The 23,146-nt window shown below is 40.7% G+C and overlaps 1 protein-coding gene across 2 annotated transcripts in view; it reads left to right on the top strand.

Moving 5' to 3' along the window:
• The window catches only part of efna5b (ephrin-A5b), an 87,316-nt gene that overhangs the window by 55,414 nt on the left and 8,756 nt on the right, over positions 1 to 23,146 (top strand). For both annotated transcript variants that reach the window (XM_026343282.1, XM_026343281.1), the window contains exon 2: positions 12,751 to 13,043. In XM_026343282.1, the coding sequence (XP_026199067.1) occupies positions 12,751 to 13,043 (293 nt within the window). The remainder of the gene's footprint in view (positions 1 to 12,750; positions 13,044 to 23,146) is intronic.

Genomic DNA, 23,146 nt, shown 5'->3' with positions numbered 1-23,146 from the left:
CAGAGAAGTCATTTGGGAGGTGATTTGTGTGGGTGGGTGTGTGCATTTGGAGAAGTGGGAATATAAGGTCTTGGGTTGTGTGTGCCTAGTACTAACGTGGACTTTTAGTGCTGCTTAGTGGGTACAAATAGGAGAATCAGGCAAAAAAAAAAAAAAGATGGTCATTAACAGACAACCACAGATGCGTAGACATACATACAGTAAGGTCACCCCCCACACACACACACACGCAGCATGACTGTAGCACTAATCGCCCAAGGCCCACTCTGCAGGACAGCAGAACAAAGGCACACTGAGCATCTTTCAGTTTGTTTGACATGACACAAAGCTCCACTAAACTGACAGAGTTCCTGCTCCGTCAAACTCGGCCTTTTAAACAGGGCTGAGTTGCGATCAAAGGCAAGGCCGGGACTGACTGCCTCCACTTTGCACAGTTTGATCCTGTTTTGCAGCTCTTCCCAAAGAGAACCAGACTTAGACTCTTCAGAGGGAAACGCGCAAGTGAAGGAAATTTCTGCAGTCCGTGCAGAGTATTCATAAGCAAGTCCTACTGCAACTAAGAGAGAAGACAGAAACCCTAGGAGCAGTTTCACATGGAGGTCCTTCACTCTAGCTGTATTCAAATGCAAATTGTAATCATCCCAACAACCTAATTAACCAGTTAGGCGTTTCTTTTTTTGTGATTTAATTTCATGTTGCCAAATACACTATATACTTGTATGCAAACTGTCTGCTCCTTAACACAGAACAAGGTTTGTCCACAGTGCACACAAAAAATGTAGCCAATGCAAGAAGAGCTCACAAATTGAAGCCTTATCTTAAGAGAGCTACACAAGGATAACTGCAAACTGGCCCTAACGTCTATATCGTAGTGTAAACTTTGTTGCTCTTTTAAAACAGAGGCATTGCCTGCAAAAAGACGCACAGCCCAAGTACCCCGACACTTCACTTAACCCCCCGCCTAGGACCTTGACAGCTTCTCCATGGGAGGCTGACCCTGAAGGTCCTGGCAAATGCTTTGTTCATACCAAACCAACACACACCCCCCAAACTAGCTGCATTAATAAAGACTTAAACTCCGTACACGCATGTAAAGATGAAGAGCTTAAGGACCATATAGTTTTTAAACAGGCATGAAGAATTAGTGGAGAGGCCCATGTGTCAGCCTCCCACTGACAAGAAGCGCTGATCTCCCCAGAGTTACAACTGTTGCTCTGTAATACTGACTGCCTACACATACAGTACGTGCTTAATAACACATGTGTGGAACTAGAAATACTTTTATCCAGCAAAAATCTCAAACACTCTCATTCTAGTTTCTCAAATACGTGTTGCAAACAAACAAACGGGCAGATAAAACTTCCTCGTGTATAGAAAGAGAACCCCCTTGTTAGAAAACATCTTGCTGCTTTGCATTGGCTGTTATGAAGGACTTCCATCATCTCCCCATAACCATCTGCTCTTAAAACACTGCTTTTCATAATCGGCAGATGCTCTGGAAATTACCTCCTCTGTCGCTCTTCTGCCACATCAACCACATCTCCTCTCTGCCAGATCTCCAGTTCAATAACAAATCCATAACACTGAGGATGTTTGTGCATTTCGATTGTTCTTAAAAGTTATGTTTGAACTTAAAAGTTTCTTTTTTTTTAAAAAATCTGACTGGTGAGAAAGCATGACCGTGAAGCCGCCTTTTAATCTGACTGTGATCACTGTGATAGGTTTTCACTGTTACGATCAAAGTCATTATTAGCTCTTTATAAAGCCTAGTTTTAAATTTTCAACTTGATTGGGACAGCTGCCAGGATGATGGCTATGAGAGACCGTTATCTGATGGATGTCTCAGCACTGTCTCCCGAGGCTGTATTGTGTAGACTACGCTATGACTAAGTCAGGTGTACACTGTCTAGACTGATGCAGATAATAGCAGGGGCAAAACACGACGAGATGCGAGACAACATGTCATCACATCATGTAAGCTGTTGCTACAAGTATTTATTCAAATAATCTTTCTCTCTAGTGATGTAATACACTTTTTCTTTTATGAGTGTTCCTGGGAAAAAAAAAAACTGGCAGAGTTCAAGTCTTTCTTTGTGTATTAAGCAACACACAGCGAGTGAATTAGACTCTTCTTACGTTATCTGGGTTAAGTTTGGATCATAGACTCATGGACATGGGCAATTTTCCCTCATGTGGGCTGCCAATGGAAAGGAATGGTTGATGTCTAATCTCACTATGTGGACTTGTTAAACCTATTAAATGAACAACTTTATAACTTTTATGAGGGTGAAGAAGCAGTGAGATGACACAGACTCTAGTGGAAAACAGTGGGAAAATCTGCCTAGAGCAAACATTTGCGATAGAAATCCCAACAAGCCGTGTCACATACTTTTAACTCAGAGGGATGGGCGCTTGAAACCTAACAAAACATTTCCAAACATGATTTTATCTGAACCCATCTGGGGAATCTCGTACAATATGAAACGATCTAGGAGCAATCAAGACTGGAATTTATGTGACCCTGGACATATGAGAGTTATACCACGAGTTAACCAATGCAGAGACTTCTCACTTAATCAGGCTGCAAGAGAGTCCCAGCTGCACTTACTCACATATGCTGTAAGAAGCTATATGATTGCATATACAGCAGATCAATACACTACATAAATACTGTAAAGTGGCATAAAGCTAGATACATACTCTAAACAATTGCAAACGAAGTGATTAGCTTATAAAATAACTTGAATGATAAGTTAAATAGTGACGTTTGAAAAAGTGTTCCAAACATGTTTGGAAGAAGAAATACTTTGTGAACGCTAAACGGACAGCAAACACACATTTCAGCTCAGTCTGCGTAACATTTGCGTCTTGAAATGATTTGAGATCTTTCAGCAAAATGGAGTAAAATCGCCTCGCGCGATGACAATACCTTGTTGATGTTATCTGAAGGAATTGGAAAGGGTTATTTCAGCTGTAGGAACCCCTTAAGGATGGAGGGTTTTTCACATGACAACAGTGATTTATAAACATGCACAACTATAGCTGCAATCTGTCAGCAGTGCAGTTATATCCCACAGATAAACATAACTGCTACCATTTGGCTTATCGTGACGATCTCTGTAAGTGTTGCATACCCAACGTGGTCACACAGCAAGTCTGATTTACACACACATTAACACTCACAGCACAACAGTATGCAGTCAGTGGTTTGTGAACTATGAAAGGTCCAAGGGTTTTATTAAGGTGGTGACATTATAACATCCTGACACAGCTCCATGGCAACCCACCTTGAAGGTCAGTGTGTGCTTTCCCACGTGTACTTAGTGTATGGATCGACGGTATACGAGGATGTCGGTATGTGAGCGCGTGTGTGTATGAAAGGCCATCACGAGTCTTAATGATCACTGCGATGAGTGTAAATACAGTCATGCTGAGATGAAACAAGCGTGATACACACGACTATGTCATCTATTCATCGCTGCTTTTCTCTCTTTTTGCCCTTGCTTCTGTGAGTTCTTCTACCCACGTGTGCTCTTTCCTTTTATGCTTCATACATGCCCTTCTTCTTTTTCTCTCCTCCCACTCTGTGTCCCTCCTGCCTATCCCACATGGTATGCTTCCTTTATTTTTTATTATTATTATTTTTTATCCATTTCTGCCCTTGTTGCCAGTTTTCCTACTCGCTTCACTCCTCCATCCATCTGCTGATCATTTGTCCTGAGAGACGGAGTGAGACAGGGAATGAGAGGGGCTTACATAGCAACAACAGAGGAAAATTGGGCTGGGGATCCATAATGTGCCAAATACAGGTGGACTACAAGTTGAGGTTAAAGCTTAAAAGAAGGCAGGAGAGAGGAGTTTATGAAGCAGCACTTTAATGCATGAACATGTAGAGAGAGATCATGAACATGCACTCTCTGTTTCTGTCAACAACAAATAATATTTTCATTGTTGATAGAAATGCATGTTCACAAAAGCAGAATTACAACCAGTCTCGGTCAAGCCTAAGTCAGGGAGAAGGTGGCAAGTGTCTCCTGAGGGAAATGATCCTCCCAAAAGCATGATTTACTCCAGATATAGTTTCATTCCATCTAAAAAGACTGTTTTGGTTCCATCTAAGGTCTACAGAATGCAGCTGAAACGTGTGAGAAGAAGAAAGTGATGGAAATGATGCTGATTGATTTTAATTTCAACAACCGACAGACACTTCACTGACAAAGGGTTTTTTCCAGTGCAATGACTGCTTCACCAGCTTTGAAGAAGGTGTTCCATTTAAAGGTTGCACCAGGGACATTATCCAATGTCATCTACAGCATGTACCGTAAATGCAAACTTGCACCTTGGATGTTTTCTCATATGTGTTTCCATGTGCACGTTACCCCGCCCATTAAAGTGTTCCGTTATGTCACTTATTCATATGTACATGTCAACATTTAGCAGCCTTGTGGACTGTTTTTGTTTTTCTAACCTTCTGAAACCTATTCACAGCTTGTTGGCCATTCAGGGAGGGGAGTGCAGGTAATTGAGTAAACAGATCCAAGGTTTTAGCTCTGCCCCAGTCTCTGTCCCTATCTATATGCTATATATGTCCCACCTTTCTCTACACACACACACACACACACACACACACACACACACACACACACATGAAATAGGAAGACATGTCGTTATACGACTCAGAGCCATTTCATTGCTGCTGTTCTGTGTCACCTGCCAAATACCTTGTCACTATAAAACAATGACTTATGATTAATGGCAAACATGTCTTCCCACTCAATGATGTATTGCTATTAATTGACACTAACTGCCCATGTGTGACTGTGCATAAACGTACGTGCATCTCCAAGCGCGCACACCCACTATAGTCCCGGTAAACATGTCAGAGTGTACTGTATTTACAGAGGAACTGAAGTGAGTTTGGGGCAGCAGTGATTCAGGAGAATGGCCCCAGGGTCTGACAGGATGTTGGGGGATGTGTCATTTTTCCATAACTCCCTTGGTGACGGGCGGAGACATAAAGAAAGCCTTTTACACACAGAGAGATGTACACAGATCCACATTCACTCACACATATTGCCTACACACATCAGTGTTCTGCAGCCATAAAAACGGTTGTTTGGCAGAGTAGTGAGTAGATGAGCTCAGAGGAAGTATCTGTGTCTTTTTCCTCCCCTCTGTTTTGGACTTTTGCTGCAGCATGCTGATGCAGAGTACATCAAACGCTCGCTGGCGCTCTACATCTCGCCGTTTCACTCAGCACCAAGAGCAGAACAAGAACTTATCTGTCACTGCTCTTAATTCACTGTCTCCCTGGGGCAAATTCGAGCACTGACAGACATAAATGGCAGAAATGAATATTGTAAGATCACAGTCATGGGTGGCAGTGGTGTTGGGTAGGGTGGGGGGGTGTGACAAGAGTGGGGAAGCAGAGGGGTGAAGAGACGTGGATGACTGAGAGGGATAGAAGGCAGAAAAGACATGTAGGGGCCTAGATGTGAGAAGGAGAGGTGAAGGAATTCATGGGTACGTCCCTGTGTCCCTCACTGCTCACACTCTGTATTTTATACTGGGCTAACCACCTGCTCCCAGCCTGGAGTACACCCTCCATAAAGCTACAGCAGATGGACACAGTAAACAATAAAATGCACCATGACCAGCCGCTATGTGTTTGTCCAATACAGTATAAATCCCATATAAAAACATTTAAAATATGACTACATTCACACCCCCAACCCCTCCTCAAGTCTTCCAGCATGACCCAGAGGCAATACCAGTAATATGTGATACTCTATAAGTCTGATGTCTCCCCCAAACCCCTCCCAGTGCTGTAAACTTATCAGCCATTTAACCAGCAAAGGAATGTGCCTGTCAACCCCTGTAAGGAGCAACGCTCTCACGTGTTCTTCCTCTGATTTCATTGCTCTGTCCCTCTCCTTCACCATCTCTCCACCTCCGTACTATGGGGGTTGCGTTACGTCTCTACCCAGTGTCATGTTCTTTTCATTTGTAAAACATCTCAGAAGGTGCTACAACAGAATCAGCGTCGAGCAAGAACATGAAACAAGACCTTAGAGGATAGCTACAGCTTATTAAAACATGGTGCTTAATTTTGGTCATCATTGATATCGGCGATATCTAGACGAGAAGGGAAATTGTTGAAATCTACTATAAGAACATGACAACTACACTACAACCAACAGATAGATGGGAAAAAAATCACAAGATATCAGTAAGGGCACTGTAGTGCAAATCCCCTGGTCAGCTGTTTCGGAAGAAAACAGCTGGTGAACTGTTAAATCACTGCCCCACTGCCCACACAGGCCTCCTTTCTGATTCATCTACTACCTACAGTGCTGTTTTCTTGTATTGTGCAGACACACAGTCTAACTACAGTGTGAGATTATTACCAACATTTCAGTTGGGTTTGATAATCTGACTAAACCACTGGTTTGCTCACGATCTGCCTGAAAACTTGTGTTGCTCGACCCCATTGGATTTGACATTTAATCTATTTGAGTTGCGCTCGAGCCAAGGTGGATGCCGTGTGGTTCGTGTGATTGTTATACTGGTAGAGAAATAGTCTGATGTGTATTATGAGCTGCAATATGAGTATCCCAGAAGGTGGTGTTGTCATTTCTTGCCAGTCGGTCGTACAAAAAGAAGAATGTTTTCCCTCTCCGGGTCCCAAAGAAAAGAGAATTGCCGAAATGGTGGGCTGGTGAGGAATTTAATTTTACAGTTGTGGAGTGGAAATATTGGATGCAGTTATCTGTTTCTCACCCCTCTCCCCACTCTCCCTTTGCCATCAGTAATCACAAGGTGAATACCTCTCTGGAGAGAAGGCCAAGTCCTTTTCTGACTCTCGTTAAGAACTAGAACGATCAATTGCAACAGTCCCTCTTCTTTCCTTTTGCCTTCTCCTGTCTTTCAGTTCCCTCTTTCTACCCTCGGCCTGTTTCATCTTCCGACCCCAAGCCAATTATCTATAATTAGACAACTGCACAACTATATCAAGAACTTTGAGGCGCATGTGTCCAAAGGTCTTTTGCATGTGTACTCTAGTCAGAGTTCACTCAGAGTTCATCTCCTCTTGGCTAAACAAATTTTCCCTCCGGACCAAAATCAACAAATGATCTTTCACTCTAGGAACATGCACACTTATACAGTACACACACACACACACACACACACACACACACACACACACACACACACACACACACACATCTGCATAAACATACACACACTCACTGAGATACAGAAAAAAAAGGTTGAGAAGAAAACAATCACAGATTTGCCTTTTAAGGTCCTAGTGCATTTCTAGTTTCTATGTTACTGTGATTTGATTTATCAGGCAACGGAACATTGCCTGGGGATATTGAATTGAAAATATATCAGATGTATGAATTTCAACAGGGAGAGGTGAAATAATGTAAATAGATCTGATTTGGGGGTCACGTACAGGACTGGGCCGAGTGAGAAACTCAGGCATGTGGAAAAATCAAGAAACACGAGGGGTTGGAAGCAAGAAAATACAAACAGAACTGAGAGCGGCAGAAACAAAAGCAATCTGTTATGCTCAGGTAGACGGGGCTTTGACTTTCTTGCATATGGTACGGTGTTGACAGTTCTTGTCAGAGTCTCTGCAACTAAAAAACATGAAGCAAAATTGTTTCAGGCATCTTTTTCTTAAATAAAAAAAAGGTCCATCAGATTTGCATTCTTGACTGTGAATTCATTTGTCTGTCTACACAAAGTCAAAGTGTCATTCTGGTGACACCAAGAAACAATCTACCAGTATGTTTCTTTTTTATCCTGAGGTGACCTAAGGGTTAGCCTTGGGAGCTGCATGTTGTCTTGCATTGTATTGTTGTGATTTCATATTCTTGTTGCCCTTTATGTCTTGGGGGGAAAAACAACAACACAAAGGACAAGATAATCACCAAAGAATAACACATTTCTAGAGCATCTGTTTCTATACCAAGCAGGAAAAACACTTCATACAACATATTTAATCCCCTGATATCCCGTGTTAGTAATCACTCTCTGCCCCTCCTTCTGGGTCACACCTTTGAGCAGTGGTATTTAGAGCAGTGCAACGTGCTACGGCAGCACATTGAAAAGTTCCTCTTTCTATTGAATCTTACTTATTCAGCTGGTTAGATGACTCGGATTGCTCTCTGCTTCTACCTGCCACTGAGCTCCTACTCGCCTCCTTTTTTCTGTCTTTCTCTTTCACTCAGGTTAGCTATCTGTCCCTGTCCTCCTTGCTTTGTGTCTGCAGCCAACAGTGCAGGGCTCAGAGAAGTGGCTGATGGGAGTTCATTGCGTACAGTGTGTGCATGTGCACAAGGCCTGTGCATGGATTTTGTGTGTGTTTGCTTCTCTGTAAGCGCATGTGTGCTCCAACTATATGCACAGCAATGTCATTGGGCTGTGTAATTGAAATGGAAATGAGCCAATCAGCAACTGCAGTGGTGTGCCACCTTACCCCGCATTCACTTCACTGTTGCAGCTCTTCCAAACTCACTCTCGCCATTCGTGACTGACTGTGTCTGTGTGTGCACAAGTGTCTGTGTGTGTGTATATGTCTGTGTGTTTGTGCCGACGATACTTGGCCCTTCAGTTTCAGCCCCGAGGGCCTGAGGAGGCAGTGTGAAAATGTAATCAGTTGGTAATAAAGATTATCTCCCTCTCTCTCACTCACTTACTCATTCGAACACACATATACACACACACACACACACACGCACTCTCACACACACATATGCACGCACTCAGTGTCCAGCTGATTCCTCTGGCTTTGTGTTGTGAACCAGAGCTCACTGGGACAGCTGTGGTATAACAAAGACATGTAATTATCACCATTTGACAATTACCCCACCATCCAACTTTGCTCCTTAATTACCTATTTTACTGCTCGAAGGTCTCCGCTGCCACTCTCTACTGCTGCTACTCTGTTCTCACAAGTGTGGAAAAGATTGCTCACGATGTTGCCAGAAGTATGTTGTAAAATACAGGGAGGTAATTGAGGCAGTTGGGTGGAGTGTGTGCATGTGTGTGGCATTGGAGGAACAAGAGGTACTCTGTGCCAACTCTATCTGGAAACCATCTTTTCCCTATGTGAGCGATCTCAGTATAGATTCTGGATTGTGCCACTCGGATACTTTAACTTTCTAGTGTTTTAATTACATCATATAATAGCTTAAACCCATTAAATTCATGTATTTGACTGTCTGTCATCTCACAAACAACCTGCCTCCTGCTTTGACATTTAGAGAAAGGACACTACTTACATATATTATCAGAAAAAGCTAGTTGCTAGAAAAGTAAAATGATGTCCATAGCTCAGCAATAACTCCTCAGAGGGGTTGGTGCACATTTCTGCCACCTTCTTTTCCATAGTAACAGGTGGTGGGAGTTGTTACATCAGAGCTTAGACGCTGGTAATTTCATAAATGTAATATCAGTAGTGACATATATAGACAGAGTGAAGGACATAGTTGGACAGTATTATTATTCATTTAATGCATTTAAAAGAAATGTAATGGATCGTTATATAAGTTTATACAATTAATAAATTAATTGACTCTGAAGAAAATCTATAATTATTCTGGTTGCATATTCCAGACGCTATATCGTTGACAGACACATGCACAAAACAACCCATTTTGATGCAGCTTTCATTTACATTTCCTTTTGTGCATCAAGGATTAGTTGACCCTGCAGTTTCTTTGCAATTACTTTCTTCTATTGACTCCAGTGTTACTGTACCGCCTCGCCAGCCTATATTTCAGTCGTTGGGATTCTCACAGAGCGCAGCCTTGATTTACATTCCATTGGTGCAACCTCTTGGTGCAAGGGTGCTGCCTCTGTGTATCCTCTGTGTATCCTACACAGAGGCTGATGTATGTTTGAACAGCACATGTCCACTTTGCGGTGGAGAATGCTTTCCTCGTTCAGCGGAAAACTGGGGACTGTTTATAGAACAGAAGCAACCAATTAAAGCTGCCATCGCTATAAACGAGACACCAGCTCGCGTCCCTCAATAACAGAGTTTTTATAAGGACAATAAACCCTGCTTTCTACGAAATATACAAAGTTTTCCAGGATATATTTTGTTGGCAATCCTGCACTGAGTAGAAAATGTACCTGAACATGCAGCTTTGATAGTATTTCCTTTAATGATAAATGCGTGGCTGAATAACTCCTGCAAACACTTGGATCCACTGGGAGCCTGGAAATCCTATCTGCAGTATTCAGTTTTGCTGCCTCTTTTTTGTATTCCCTCTCCCTCTTTTTGGAACCGAGTCCTTTCTCTCTCCCTGTCTGTTTCTCACCCTCACTCTCTTTCTCACTCTGTGCCATTAGCAGCTTCTGGCTGTCTTACTGCTGTTCCTTTGCCAATGTGCCAGGGAGCTCACTGAACTGATAACACAAACCTAATGTATGTGCGTGGGTGTGTATGCACATGGAGATGTGTACTGGATGCGTTTTGTTGCATATATGTGTGTCTGTGTGTGTGTGTGTGTCTCACTGTCTCACTGAGTGTGTTACATGTTACAAATGCCTGTCCTGTCCCGTTTCTTTTTTCTTTTTTTTTTTGTGCTCACTCACCCAAACATCCTCTGCTTCATTTGCAGTCAGGGCCACAAGCCACTATTCTGACTGCTGAGGCAGGGAGAGAAGGGCAGCTGAAACATTACACACACACACACACACACACACACACACACACACACACACACACACACATTCTGTGGCGAGAGGATGAGGGGATGTGACCATTAAGTCAGTGACATTTTAAAGCAGTGAGGGAGATGCATGGCTCTTCCTGGATCTCCACAGACATGTTTTAAATGAGATGTTACAGACGAGCTACTCCATGCCTTGATTGTAAACACCCTCACATTGGTATTTACCCCACACGGGTAAACACAGGAGAACAACATTTAATGCTAGCTCATGCCCACATACACATGCATAGACCGAGCAGAGCCAGAGGACACACATGATCACAACAACAAGGAATGACTGCGGTTCGATTTGTCACTGGATGGTCGCTTATGGTGAATCATTTGATTATACCAATATGAATTAGTCGGCAAGGAAGGGCGCCAAAACCCGATTCTGCACAAATTGCCATCTGATCTTCAAAACAAGTGGTCTGGGTTTGCACCGTGATTGTAATTGTGTGTAATTTGTCTAGACAAATGAAACACGGCCAAAGAGGATAAACAGTTTCAGTACATTTGCACTGACACATTCACTTGGTCGTAGAAAATCCATTCTTTAAACGCAGAACTCAAACATTGCATTGAAAAAACAATCCGAATAAATGTAACTGCTTTGAAAAGTGAAAGCAAATATGGGGGAAAAGGAAACTAAGCTAGACATTTTTAAACCAACCACCGAGGTATTTTTATCAGTATCCAAAGACGTCTGAGACGTTTAGTGGCAATTAATGAAAATCGCATATTTTATTTACACTGGTATTTTTAGGCCCACTGAAAAAAGTGTTTCAGAAAATAGTGTTCCCTGTAACTCCTATTCATCATTCAGGGTTGATCTGTTATATATTTTTGAGATGTAATGGACATTTTGTACATGAGAGCACAGAAAATGCTACATGGCGACAGAAAGAGGTCAGCAAACTGTTTCACTATGTTAATCCTGAAGCTCCAGGCTCCTCAGGATAAAATGATTTTAGCCCGTTATACGCTTTGCCCCCTGAGCATTCTGGGGCTTGAGGAGCCCTTCTTAAACACAGCAGTGGCAGTTTTCAATTAAAAGTTTTGTCAAAACTCTTGTCAGGTTGTGCTCTTACAACATTAAAGACAGAGTCTCAGTTTTCCACTCACACCACCTTGCGTCCGGGTGAAATGAGTCAGCTGTATTTTTATGTGAAACTTCAGGTGTTAAATTGAGGGCACCCTTAACAAGTTTACAGGAGTTCAATGTTTTCTCTGTGAAGCCCCCCGGTGACCCCAGGGTCACACCATCCTGGACACAAACAGAAAATCATCACAGCAATTGTTCTCTAATTTTGGTGCCTGTGAACATTCAACAGGTGAGAAACTTATTTCGTGGGCAACAGAGTAGAAATTGTGGAAGTGTGTGTGTGGCCTTTGCTGAATCTGTTTGTATGGATTGCACCTCTGTGACCCTGTGTGGCCTGTTCTAGACCATTGCAGCCGTAAAGATGTCTCACTGCACAGCCCTCAGGGACAGCCAAGCTCTGTATTTTTCCTGTCATGACATTTACTGTCTAGACCATCCAGTATCCCTACGATCATTTCTTCGTTGCCTCAGCCTGAGGTTGTCTGTCTTTGTTTTTGTTTAGTTTTTTCTCTAAATCTCCCAAAGTTTTTTTTAATACACCTGAAGTCTTCTTATTTTGGGAGCGTATTTTCTCAGAGTTGGATACTTCACTTTGCTCTCATTCAGAAGACAGGTGTGTGTGTCTATGTGTGAGTAAATTTCTGTTGCAATGATAGATTTATACATAAACCAGCCCACACAAATTTATTGAACCCAGAGGCAGAGAGTGCAGGTGCTTGTAAATTTCTGTGCGGCACTGAGAGTGTGCTATGAGATCAAACCTGCATTCTCTACATTTGTGCTGAATTCCATCTGAAGTAATTTCGAAATGTCAACACACACATGTATTAAAACCAGAAGCTTTTTCAAGTATGTAAATACCAAAATTTAACATTTTCCTGTCTCCCTTATCTCCTGTTTTCCAACTAGGTTCCACCGTGGGGACTACCACATCGATGTGTGCATAAATGACTACCTTGATGTCTACTGTCCTCACTATGAAGACACAGTGCCTGAGGAGCGGACAGAACGCTACGTCCTCTACATGGTCAACTATGACGGCTACAGCACATGCGACCACACTGCCAAGGGCTTCAAACGCTGGGAATGCAACAGGCCGCACTCCCCAAATGGGCCACTCAAGTTTTCAGAGAAGTTCCAGCTCTTCACTCCTTTCTCCCTGGGCTTTGAATTCAGACCGGGCAGAGAATATTACTACATCTGTAAGTCCTACTTGTTACTAGACATCTATGAATGTGTGACAGGAAATACCAACTTTAAGTGGTAGCAATAGAGGTGTTGTGCCACCATAAGCAGGTGAAAGAAAAGCTGCTTCGCTGCTCTGGGCTTTGCTGGAGCCATTTTTACAAAAGACAGTCCATCATTTGGTGTTTTAAAGATGGTGGAGTTCGCTGTGAAACGTCTCACCTCGAAAATCTCATACTGTAAGGTTGTTTCAGTTTTATATTCACCAATTCAGTAACTGTTCTGAAATTGAAAAGTAAAAGTGTTTAAAATATATATGTATGTATGTATATATATATATATATGTATATATAGATATATACATATATATATGTATGTATATATCTATATCTATATATATCTATATCTATATATATCTATATATATCTATATATATATCTATATATATATATATATATATATATATATATATATATATATATATATATATATATATATATGTGTGTGTGTGTGTGTGTATATATATGTTAGACGTGCAGAGGTGTTGTTGTGTAATACATTTCAGATTTTGCACCGAAACCCATGTATTCACTGAAAAATATGAAGCCAAATAACCCGACTTGACATGAACCGTAGACTTCTCTGACCTAATGGGTTTCTTTTAATACAACAGAGCCACACACGATCCCTCATCCATGTTTTCACAGCTTCACTACAGAGCTTTGAGAGTAGCATTACAGTGATCCGAGTAGACGCTCGCCCGCTTGCTCTACTTTCAGCCGAGCTTTTCACACAGCTCTCATCACTCGTCAAAAACCCTTCCCTAAAATGGCAATGGAATTCATGGGGGAGTTAAATTGAGACAGTTTGAGAGTTGTAGCTCTCTTCTCCTGCTGCACAATACTGTATCCTTCAAAAAAGGAGTGCCCTCCATGTTGTACTCCTTTTCAACTCATATTAGATGTTAAGCTGTCTGCTTCTTGGCATAGGAACTGAGCCTAACCGAGTTCATCTGAAGTTGAAGCCCCTGGGAAATTAGGTTTTATCAAAGCAAGGTGATAGAGTTGAATTGAGTTGAGTTTGTCCTCCCACTACAGACCACATGCACTTGGGAGATGGGGGAGTCGCTGTCAACAGGCGCAGTCAGCGCCACACGCTCAAAACACATTTGTCACAGCCATTTGCTGATATTACAAAATAGGAAGCACAGTTATGTACTCATCTGGGCAGCATTACTGTAATACCATGGAGTAAAATGCTTTAGTTGTTAAAGAAAAAGTGCACTTTGTGATCTAATGTTCTGCAGGTAGAATCTTTCTTTTCAGTGGGGGGGTAGTTGGATATCTGAGTATCTGTAAAAGTTGGCCTATGGTGTTAATGCAACTCTTTCAACTCACTGAGATCTGTTTTCTAAATTGGCACCTTTTTATGAAGCACTTAAGCTGACAGCCAGCCAAGACTTCTGTCCTTTAGTCGTTTCACATGTTTCGCTCTCTCTCCCTACTCCGTTAGTTACTCTTTAAAGTGGAATAGAAAAATCTGTAAAAAAAAAACAAAAGTGTTAAATGCGTGCCATTGTTTCTATGGTGAATAGCTGTTTACTTTCCAAAGCTTGTTCACAAAATAAATAGTCTGGAATCCTTTCTACAGGGTTTTCACAGCCAGGTGTTTGGCCATTTGTCTGGTAGAAATTCACCAGTTTTCCTTTGCTTTTATTGCCAATTTACATTGACAGCCATATTAAATGAGACAAGGGAAAAATGAAAATCTCCGAAGTTGGGAGTATAGATGGGGGTTAGCAAAGGGTTATACTATTCATCCATTCCCTCAAGTCTCTATTTCTAACATTTTTTTTTTCCACTTCTGTTGAGAGATGCCTGTCCTAAGGGCTGGATTAAATTACACTGCGACCGACATGGCTACCATGGAACACATCCATTCTGCTGTAGCACGCCATATTGGTTTAGTGGCCCGCGGCTTCATTGGCTATTGAATGAGTCTAGCGTATAGCCTCCATGACTACTTTGCTAGGTATTAAAGTCATCTACCATGAAGTCATCTGATAAGTGATTTCCCACTGCCATTGTGTCGAACCTGAATGTCCATAAGAAGCAGGAGGGATGGCTGCTGATGAATCGGGCAGTCTCCTTAGTGGACAGTATGTCAGGACTGAGTGAGGTAGTTGCATTACTACACCTGCCAATTCATCTGCAGCACCGGTTTCTATTGCTACCATCATCATAATCATCGTTGCCACGAGTCTTCTGCTTGCCCCAGCACAAGACCATTCACCTCTTCACATTGCCTCAAATTTAATTTTTATTCTGCTTCAATCTTAAGACTTCTGAGATAAATACAGCCTTCAAAATTAAATCACAACAGGGAATTTTTCAAAAGAGTATAACCTAATTGTTGTCATTTTCTCAGGGATTACATTTTGGCTTAACATACTATTATTATAAATATTCAGGAGATAAGATGGTGGAAAAATTAATTAAGAACACTGGCTCAGACTTGATTATCGCTAATCTTCTACTGCTAATCTTTTTAAGAGAATAAAACTGAATGCAATGAATGATTGCAACACAGTAATGGAAAAATCTTCCCTAATCTTGTTTGTACACCAGCCAGGTCGGAGCAGGTAAACAACCAGTGGTCACTTGGGTTAAAAAAAACTTTTCAGTCTGAAGTTCTACTTCTCTCTAAACACATAAATGCAGTTTGTGTACTTAGACTAAATCCAATCTATGGTTATTGATATTCTCACCCACTCAAAAGTGAAAATATTTCTTATGAGATATTTTGTCTCTTTTGGTGAACATAATGAAGCAATGGAGCTTTTTTTCTTATTATTTTACTCCCATAAGTTAGGTAAGTAATAATTATCATCTTATTAATAGCTTTTGACTAATATAAAGTAAAAGCTAACATATCAAGTATACTGATAGGTTAGCTGGAGTTTGTATGATACTCTAAGGCAGTGAGGAGGTGTTTGGGGGACAGTGGGTCAGTCACCTATGAACTCCAGGGTCACGGGATTGACTCCCAATTCCTCCTGGCCACATGTCGAGGTGTCCCTGCACCAGACACCTCTGAAAGCTCCTTTTGGTGAGGCATAACGCACATAAGCGTATTCTTCTTTTTTTGTAGAGCAAACTCCAAAGTAGCTCTTTTGAGGTTATTATTCAAAGGGTACACATACTTTGAGGTTGTTATGATTGTTCTGTATATCTGAAATTTTTCGTGTTATTACTTCATGCACATTATATTTGTTAATTCTCTTGAAATAGATGAAGATCAGATCACATTTTATGACAAATGAACGCAGAAAATCATGAAATTCCAAAAGGTTCACATACCTTTTCTTGCCACTGTGCTTCAGCAAAACGTTGTCACTGTGGTTTTGAGAAAGACGCTTTATGTCTAACAATTTTAATTGTGAGATTCCACAAATGTTTACATGAAGTACCGTGTGCAGATAACATTTCGGTGTGGAGATAAGTAACATTTCAAAGTGGCGCTTATAACAAAGGTAAAAATGTTTTTTGTCCAGCAACAGAAAGCCTGACTGATTGCACACATGTTATTTCTGCAGCAACCATTGTGTTTGGGTAAATACTTTTTTAACAGTGCATTAGTTAGTGAGTGCAGTCCTTTCCACTTAGTCTTGTTGTCATGAATGAATCCAAAACCTTCTGCTTTTCAGCAGTATAGTGCCAGCAGTTTGTCAGTGTCTAATAACACCACACTTGCTTAATGAAGTGAAGGCACTGCTTAGCTCTTTTTAATGATAATCATAATGTTATGCATCCAGGTTGATTTCTGAGATGTGGATGCCTACTGAACTATGAAAGAGTCTTGCTGATATTTAACTTAAGACTGTCATTATGACAGCAGTTTGCCAGCTACCTTGTGATGATATCTATTCTCATTATTCTTGCAAGAATAATGAGAGTGAAGACTCTGTTGTCAGATTTGAAGTTATCAATGTGTACCGCTGTGCAGTCATGAGTAAACATTGATTAAGCTCTAGACTCAGGCTGTATCGTTTTAAAGACATTTTAGTTGATTTAGTTCTTGCATCAATAAATAGCAACACTATAGTGCATAGGCCAATTTAGCATAGTTGTTAGTTTTCAGACTATGCTGATCACTGTAATTCCAATTTTATGAAATCTACCAATTCAAACAATCCTTCAAGTTGACAAAGACCTGGACCTCCACTAAAGTGATAATTAAAGAAAGGATTTCTTTTGCCTTTAATTAAAATGGAAATATTTTAGTAATAATTGTCATTTAGGCTCTTGAATATAAAGGAGCTGAAAATACTTACTGGCCTTGTCTGTCTACTGAATTGCAAATAATAGTTCATAAGTTATTGTTTTTATTTTTTATATCTTTATTACAAAATTTCATTGATATTGTCTATAATAGGTCCTTTTTTTAAAGTAATATGCATATCATTGTGGACATCATCATACACCACAAACAGTGACTACAATTAGGTTTAGGGACATTTTTACTATATAAGGCCTGACAATATCTGCAGTTGAGCACAAAGTCAGTGGTGGGACTTTGCCCTTGTGCCCCATTTGCATTCATTGCTTCAATGCGTAGTATAGCATAGCTAAAAGACAAAACTGTGTGCACCATTAACCACTAAAGCTGTCTATACTGTACACCTGCACTAGACAGAAATGTCAGTGTATCCTGAGACATAGGTCTCTATCCATAAACACATGAGGCAGAGGTTAGCAGTAGTTACTGAGATTGGGTTCATGTACTTGTTTCATCCGACAACACCAAATCATCTAGAGAAATGAATGAAAGACATTATTTCTTTAGCCTTACAGGCCTGCTGTAGAAGCCTGCTAATATAAAAAACAGCTGAGACATTACACTGCACACGCATAAACCCATATACTGATTTAGAATATTAATATTTTCCTCATCTCTAATAACTTCCTGTAGTTAAATGACCTGAGGGAATAAATAATGAAAAATCCGCCCTCAGTGACGTAACTGATTAGCTTTCTTCTGTGCAGATGAAAATTAAGATGTCAAATCATATTCCTGTAGAGAAAATGCCTGTTAATGGTGTTTTCGCCCTGTGAGTTCAATGCGGGTTGAAAGTTGATTTGTTGCATCTCTGATAAAATTAGAGGGAGAGGAGACAGGGTTCTGCTGTCATCTGCTTCAACAACAGAAACAGTTTAATCAAAGCTAGCAGGATGGAGGGAATTTACTCAAATGGAGGTCATAATTCTTCATTTTTGTTAACGTCAGCCTCTTCTGTGTTTCTGAGGCAGGTAATTGAAGACAAGAAGAAAAGTAGAGTCAGTCAGGAGCCTGATCCTTTTTTAGACAACACCCAGCTATGTTTTCTTGCTGGTCAACAAATGACAGACTGACAGGGGGGAGGCTGAGAGAAAAAGAATTAACAGAGGGAATACATTAAACAAATGGACCAAATTCTAAGAGATTCAGGGAGAAATGTAGTACTGCTAAAATATGCAAGCAGTTTAGCACAGTGCTGTATATGCCTCTATGAAAGTCAGAAGTGATAAAATTACAGTGGGGGCACTTCTCAGGTCAGAGTTCATAGTGCATTCATGGTTTAAATGCAGTCCATCTCACCGAATGCTGATGTGAGCACGTTTCTAATATGGAGACAATCCACAGTCTTGTATTTGAGTGATTCTAATCTGAAAAGGGCAGAAATCCAATATCAGTGGCAGCTCACAGAGATGGGTAAGTAGAGTTATGCTGTTTTAGGTGTGTAAGATGTGTGGCAAATAAGATTTATGCAGTGGCAAACTCTGTGACAAAAAGATGTAATTTTCTTGCTGTCTGAAGGCTCCTCAAAGAAAAACTGTATGAACCCCCAACAACATCTGGGCATATTCCTTATGAGCCCATGTCCTGGGAGATCTCCTCCCAGACCTGGATCAGGGCATCAGTGACAAACTGGACAGTCTGTGGTGGTACTTGGTGGTACCAGATGCAGTGATGCATTATGTCCCATAGGTGCTCAACTGGATTTAGGTCAAGGGAACATGAAGACAAGTCAGTGGCATCAGTGCCTTTGTCATCCAGGAACTGCCTACACAATCTTGCCACATGAGGCCCGACACTGTCCCACTGCACCAACATCAAGTCTGACAATCGCTCTGAGGATTTCATCCCGGTACTTCACAGCTTTAAGCTATAACATGGGGATCTGTGTTGCCCTCCAAGGATATGCCTCTCCAGAGGATCACTGACCCACCACCAAATCGGTCATGCTTGATGAAGTTACAGGCAGCCCAAGATTCATTACAGCGTCTCTAGACTCTTTCACTCTGTCACATGTGCACAGTGTGAACTTGCCACCCTTATGGATGCATGCTCTTACAGTGCTCCTGTTCCTCCATGCACAAAGAAGCAAGTATTGGTCCTGCTGCTGGGTTGCTCCTCTTCTAAGTCCCAGTCTAGCTCTGCTGGTGTACTATCTGGTCTTCTGGTATCTCTTCTATGCCCTTGAGATATCGATGTGCCATCTTGGAGTAACTGGACAACCTACAAGCAACAAGCTGATTGGGGCAGAGATACTGCAACCAGTAGGGACAAGTACACTAGTAAAACACACAACATACAATATAAGACGAATAAGGATAAGCAGAGAGCACTGTCTCTCTTTTTGGGGTTTGTCTTGCTTTTGCCTCTCCTGCAACTCTCTCACATTTATTCTCACCAAAACTAGTAAAACTGATTCACAATACCCAAAGTTTACCTGACATGATGTTTTTGTTTTTTTTCTTCATAAGTGGTATATATTTCTGAATTCAAGCTTCAAATTTGAATTAAAATCTTTGCTAAATGGTCAACAAAACCCATAAGATAGACTGTGATTCAAGGGCTGCAGCTATTGATTATTTCATTGATTATTATAGTAGAGTATGCTGGTACAATGCTAATATGCAAGGAACCCTTTAATATTCATATGTCTTTTTCATGAAATCTCAAGATCTTATTCAGCTTTACTGCAGGACTCCTACAGGAACACAAAGCTCAAACAGATTCTCCCAAACATGGACCGTAGCTGTCTTGTGATTGATCATAAATCCTATGATGCACCATGCCTCTTCAAGCTGCTCTCGAGAGTAGAAAGGAGTAGAGATAGTAGAGCAGGCAGCAGCAGAAAATGGCATTAATGGACAAATGAAATAGAGGCAGGGGATAGTGTATGCAGTCTGTATTTTGTTGGAGCTATGGGAGAGTTGCTAATAATGACAAAGAGCCAGTGCTGTTCCATTTGTGGTACAAGGAGGGAACCTGCATATATGGACACCATCATAACTCACTCCTTTCATCCATTCATATGAGAAATCCATCCTGTCATCAGCATTCAGAAATGATCCGACAACAAGGAGTAATGTGACAGGAAGACACACACAAGCACACAAATACACATGCACCAGTGAAGATTATTCATACACATACATGGGCAGACATACAGAAAAGTCACACAGATGCACGCTGTCTGGAATGCATTATCATAATCCTGATAGATGAATAGACATTCCAGCACCTCCACCTCTGCTGGTTACTACATCATTTCTTGTTTTTCCTTTTCATCTCATCTCTCTTTTGGATTTTATGATAGTACTTCCTAACAAACTCTTCCCTCATCTCCATATCTCTCAAGATACTTGCAAGGTATGCATTGTTAAATGACAGGCAATGAAGAAACTGAATTTATGAATGGAAAAACATTACAAATGCAGATACAGATAGGGCACGATGGAGGTCACCTAATAGTTTATTGATTATGAAAATGTATGTATCATATTTGATAGCACAAGATGTCAACCCAGTCGAACACCTATGTGATAAATATTTTATGAATGTATTTCACACCATTTTTCACCACCATCATCAAAACACCAAATGAGGGAATATCTTTTGGAGGAATGTTATTCCAGCTTGTAGCATTCACAAAACTTGTAAAATCTTGCCAAGGTGCAGTGAAGCTATTTTGGCAGCCTGTGGTGGCCTTCCACATTACTAAGACATTTTATTTTGACATTTCATAAATCTGTCTCTCGTCTGTATATTTTCATCAAACATGTGTTGCGAAATGGTAACAAATCAAATTCAATTCGGGTTTGGTCCAGTGGCTTCTGAGAAGATCCAATAACATAGGAAGAAAACCTGTTAAAGGTCTGTCCATGACAAGCTCATTGGAGTTTCAATAGTCCCCTTTTTAAAAATAAATTGAAAACAGTCAACCAGTGAGCTAGCCCTTTGGCCAGACTTGGCTAATAAAAGACCGTAATCTAAGTCAAGGCACACTTGTTGACAGACCAGAGAAAGGAAGGCAAGATAGAAAAGTTTCTAATAAAGTTATTTGAGTTAGACCGCCAATAAAATAGTCACCACTTTGTCTACAAAGGCTGTTAAATTCCAAGTGCTCAGATGAAAAGTAGGGCTGGAGAGATCTGTAATTCAAAAGGCACAGGATTCATCTCAGTCTATAATGATTCATACATCTAACAGCTGTCCTCAGGAACTGATTATAATTCACTATAACAAAGAGGAGGGTTTGTTATACTTGGCCATTAAATCATTAACACACATATTATTAACTCTGTGCATTAGTCATTATGTTTAATTGGCTATTGTTCATTTATTTGTTCTTTTTAAATCTTACTCATTGAAACACATTAGTCTACACACACACACTCTTATTCCAGGGTTGTATACTTTAGCCATAAGAATAATATTATGATTCTGTGTCATACACTAAGTGAAGTAATGAAACATTACAGTAATTTATTATCCTGTGGCTGCTAAACTCCCGCTTAGATTAGTTAATCACCAAGTTTATTGTAACTTGAGTATGAAGAAATGAATGAGTTGAAGAAATTCAAGGGTTTTCAATCACTTGCTTTTCATTTTCAAGAAGACTAGGGTAATTTGTCAGGCCATTATTATGTGGTCTTTTATAAAATTATGATGCTTGATGCATATTGACATAATAGCAAAAGGAAATAATTTTATCCCCAAATTACTGCATCAGTAAACAATAGTGTGAGAAAAGTAGTGCAACATATAATTAGCCATTATTGATTTTTAACTCACTTGCTCTTAACATATTGCTTCTCTCACTTCTTTCATCGCGGATTGCGACCTTGTCACCTTGGCACAATTGGCATGAGGAATGACTTATGTTCACTTTTGGTTGAAGCAGAAAGATACCAGAAAGGAGCCAAAGGCCAGCTATCACCAGGGGGAAGAGTTTATGTTCCCTGTGCTGCATGAATCCAAGGTCCTACTCTTTCACTGCTCCTCCCAGCTCCCTCATTCCCCCCCCATTGTGTGTTCGCTATAGTAGCATCTGGTTAATGGGCCTCTTCAGTGGATAGCCTCTTCCATCTTCTTACGCACATACACACGCACATTTTGTGTAGGCAGGCGAACACACACGCTCTATTTATTGCTCTATAATTTCAAATCTATTTGTGATATTTTTCACATTTTAAAGTTGTCTTAGTAGAACGCTATGGTGCTTTGTAAGTGGTAGAAAGTAGCAAGGACATTTTGCTACCATCTAGTAATTTTAAGTGTCACCGCATGCAGTGCATACAGGGTTCATACTGTGTGTGTGTTATTGTAGGCATTAAATGGATTATCCTGGACAGTGCAATAGTTTATATTACCCATTGCAGGGGTCATGCAAATATTCTCTCTCTCGCTCTGGAACTCACTCAAACCTCTTGAATTAAGTTTTTCTTCCATAGGTTTAGTTCGACATTGTGCTCCTTTAACTGATTCTACACCTTAAAACAAAACTTTACAAATCCCAGCATGGGTGTCTATATATGAAATGCAAGAAAAGTCTTCTGGCTGCAAACTGTCTAACTAGATGGACATAGAACACAGAGGTTCGATAAAGTAAGACTGCATACGTGTATTTCTCAGTGTGTCCATGTGTGTCCCCTCTCTTGGACAGTGGTTTGTATAAACTCCTAGGGCCATATGTGTAAACAGTGTGTATGCACAAAAATCATGTGTCTTTTTTTCCCAACGCATAAATTGGTAAGTGAATGTGTGGGAATAAAGTACACACATTACACAT

This window comes from Anabas testudineus, chromosome 9 (genome assembly GCF_900324465.2).
Source record: "Anabas testudineus chromosome 9, fAnaTes1.2, whole genome shotgun sequence".
NCBI lineage: Eukaryota > Metazoa > Chordata > Actinopteri > Anabantiformes > Anabantidae > Anabas > Anabas testudineus.
Note: the sequence above shows the minus strand (reverse complement) of the source record. Positions and strands in the feature narration are given on the sequence as shown.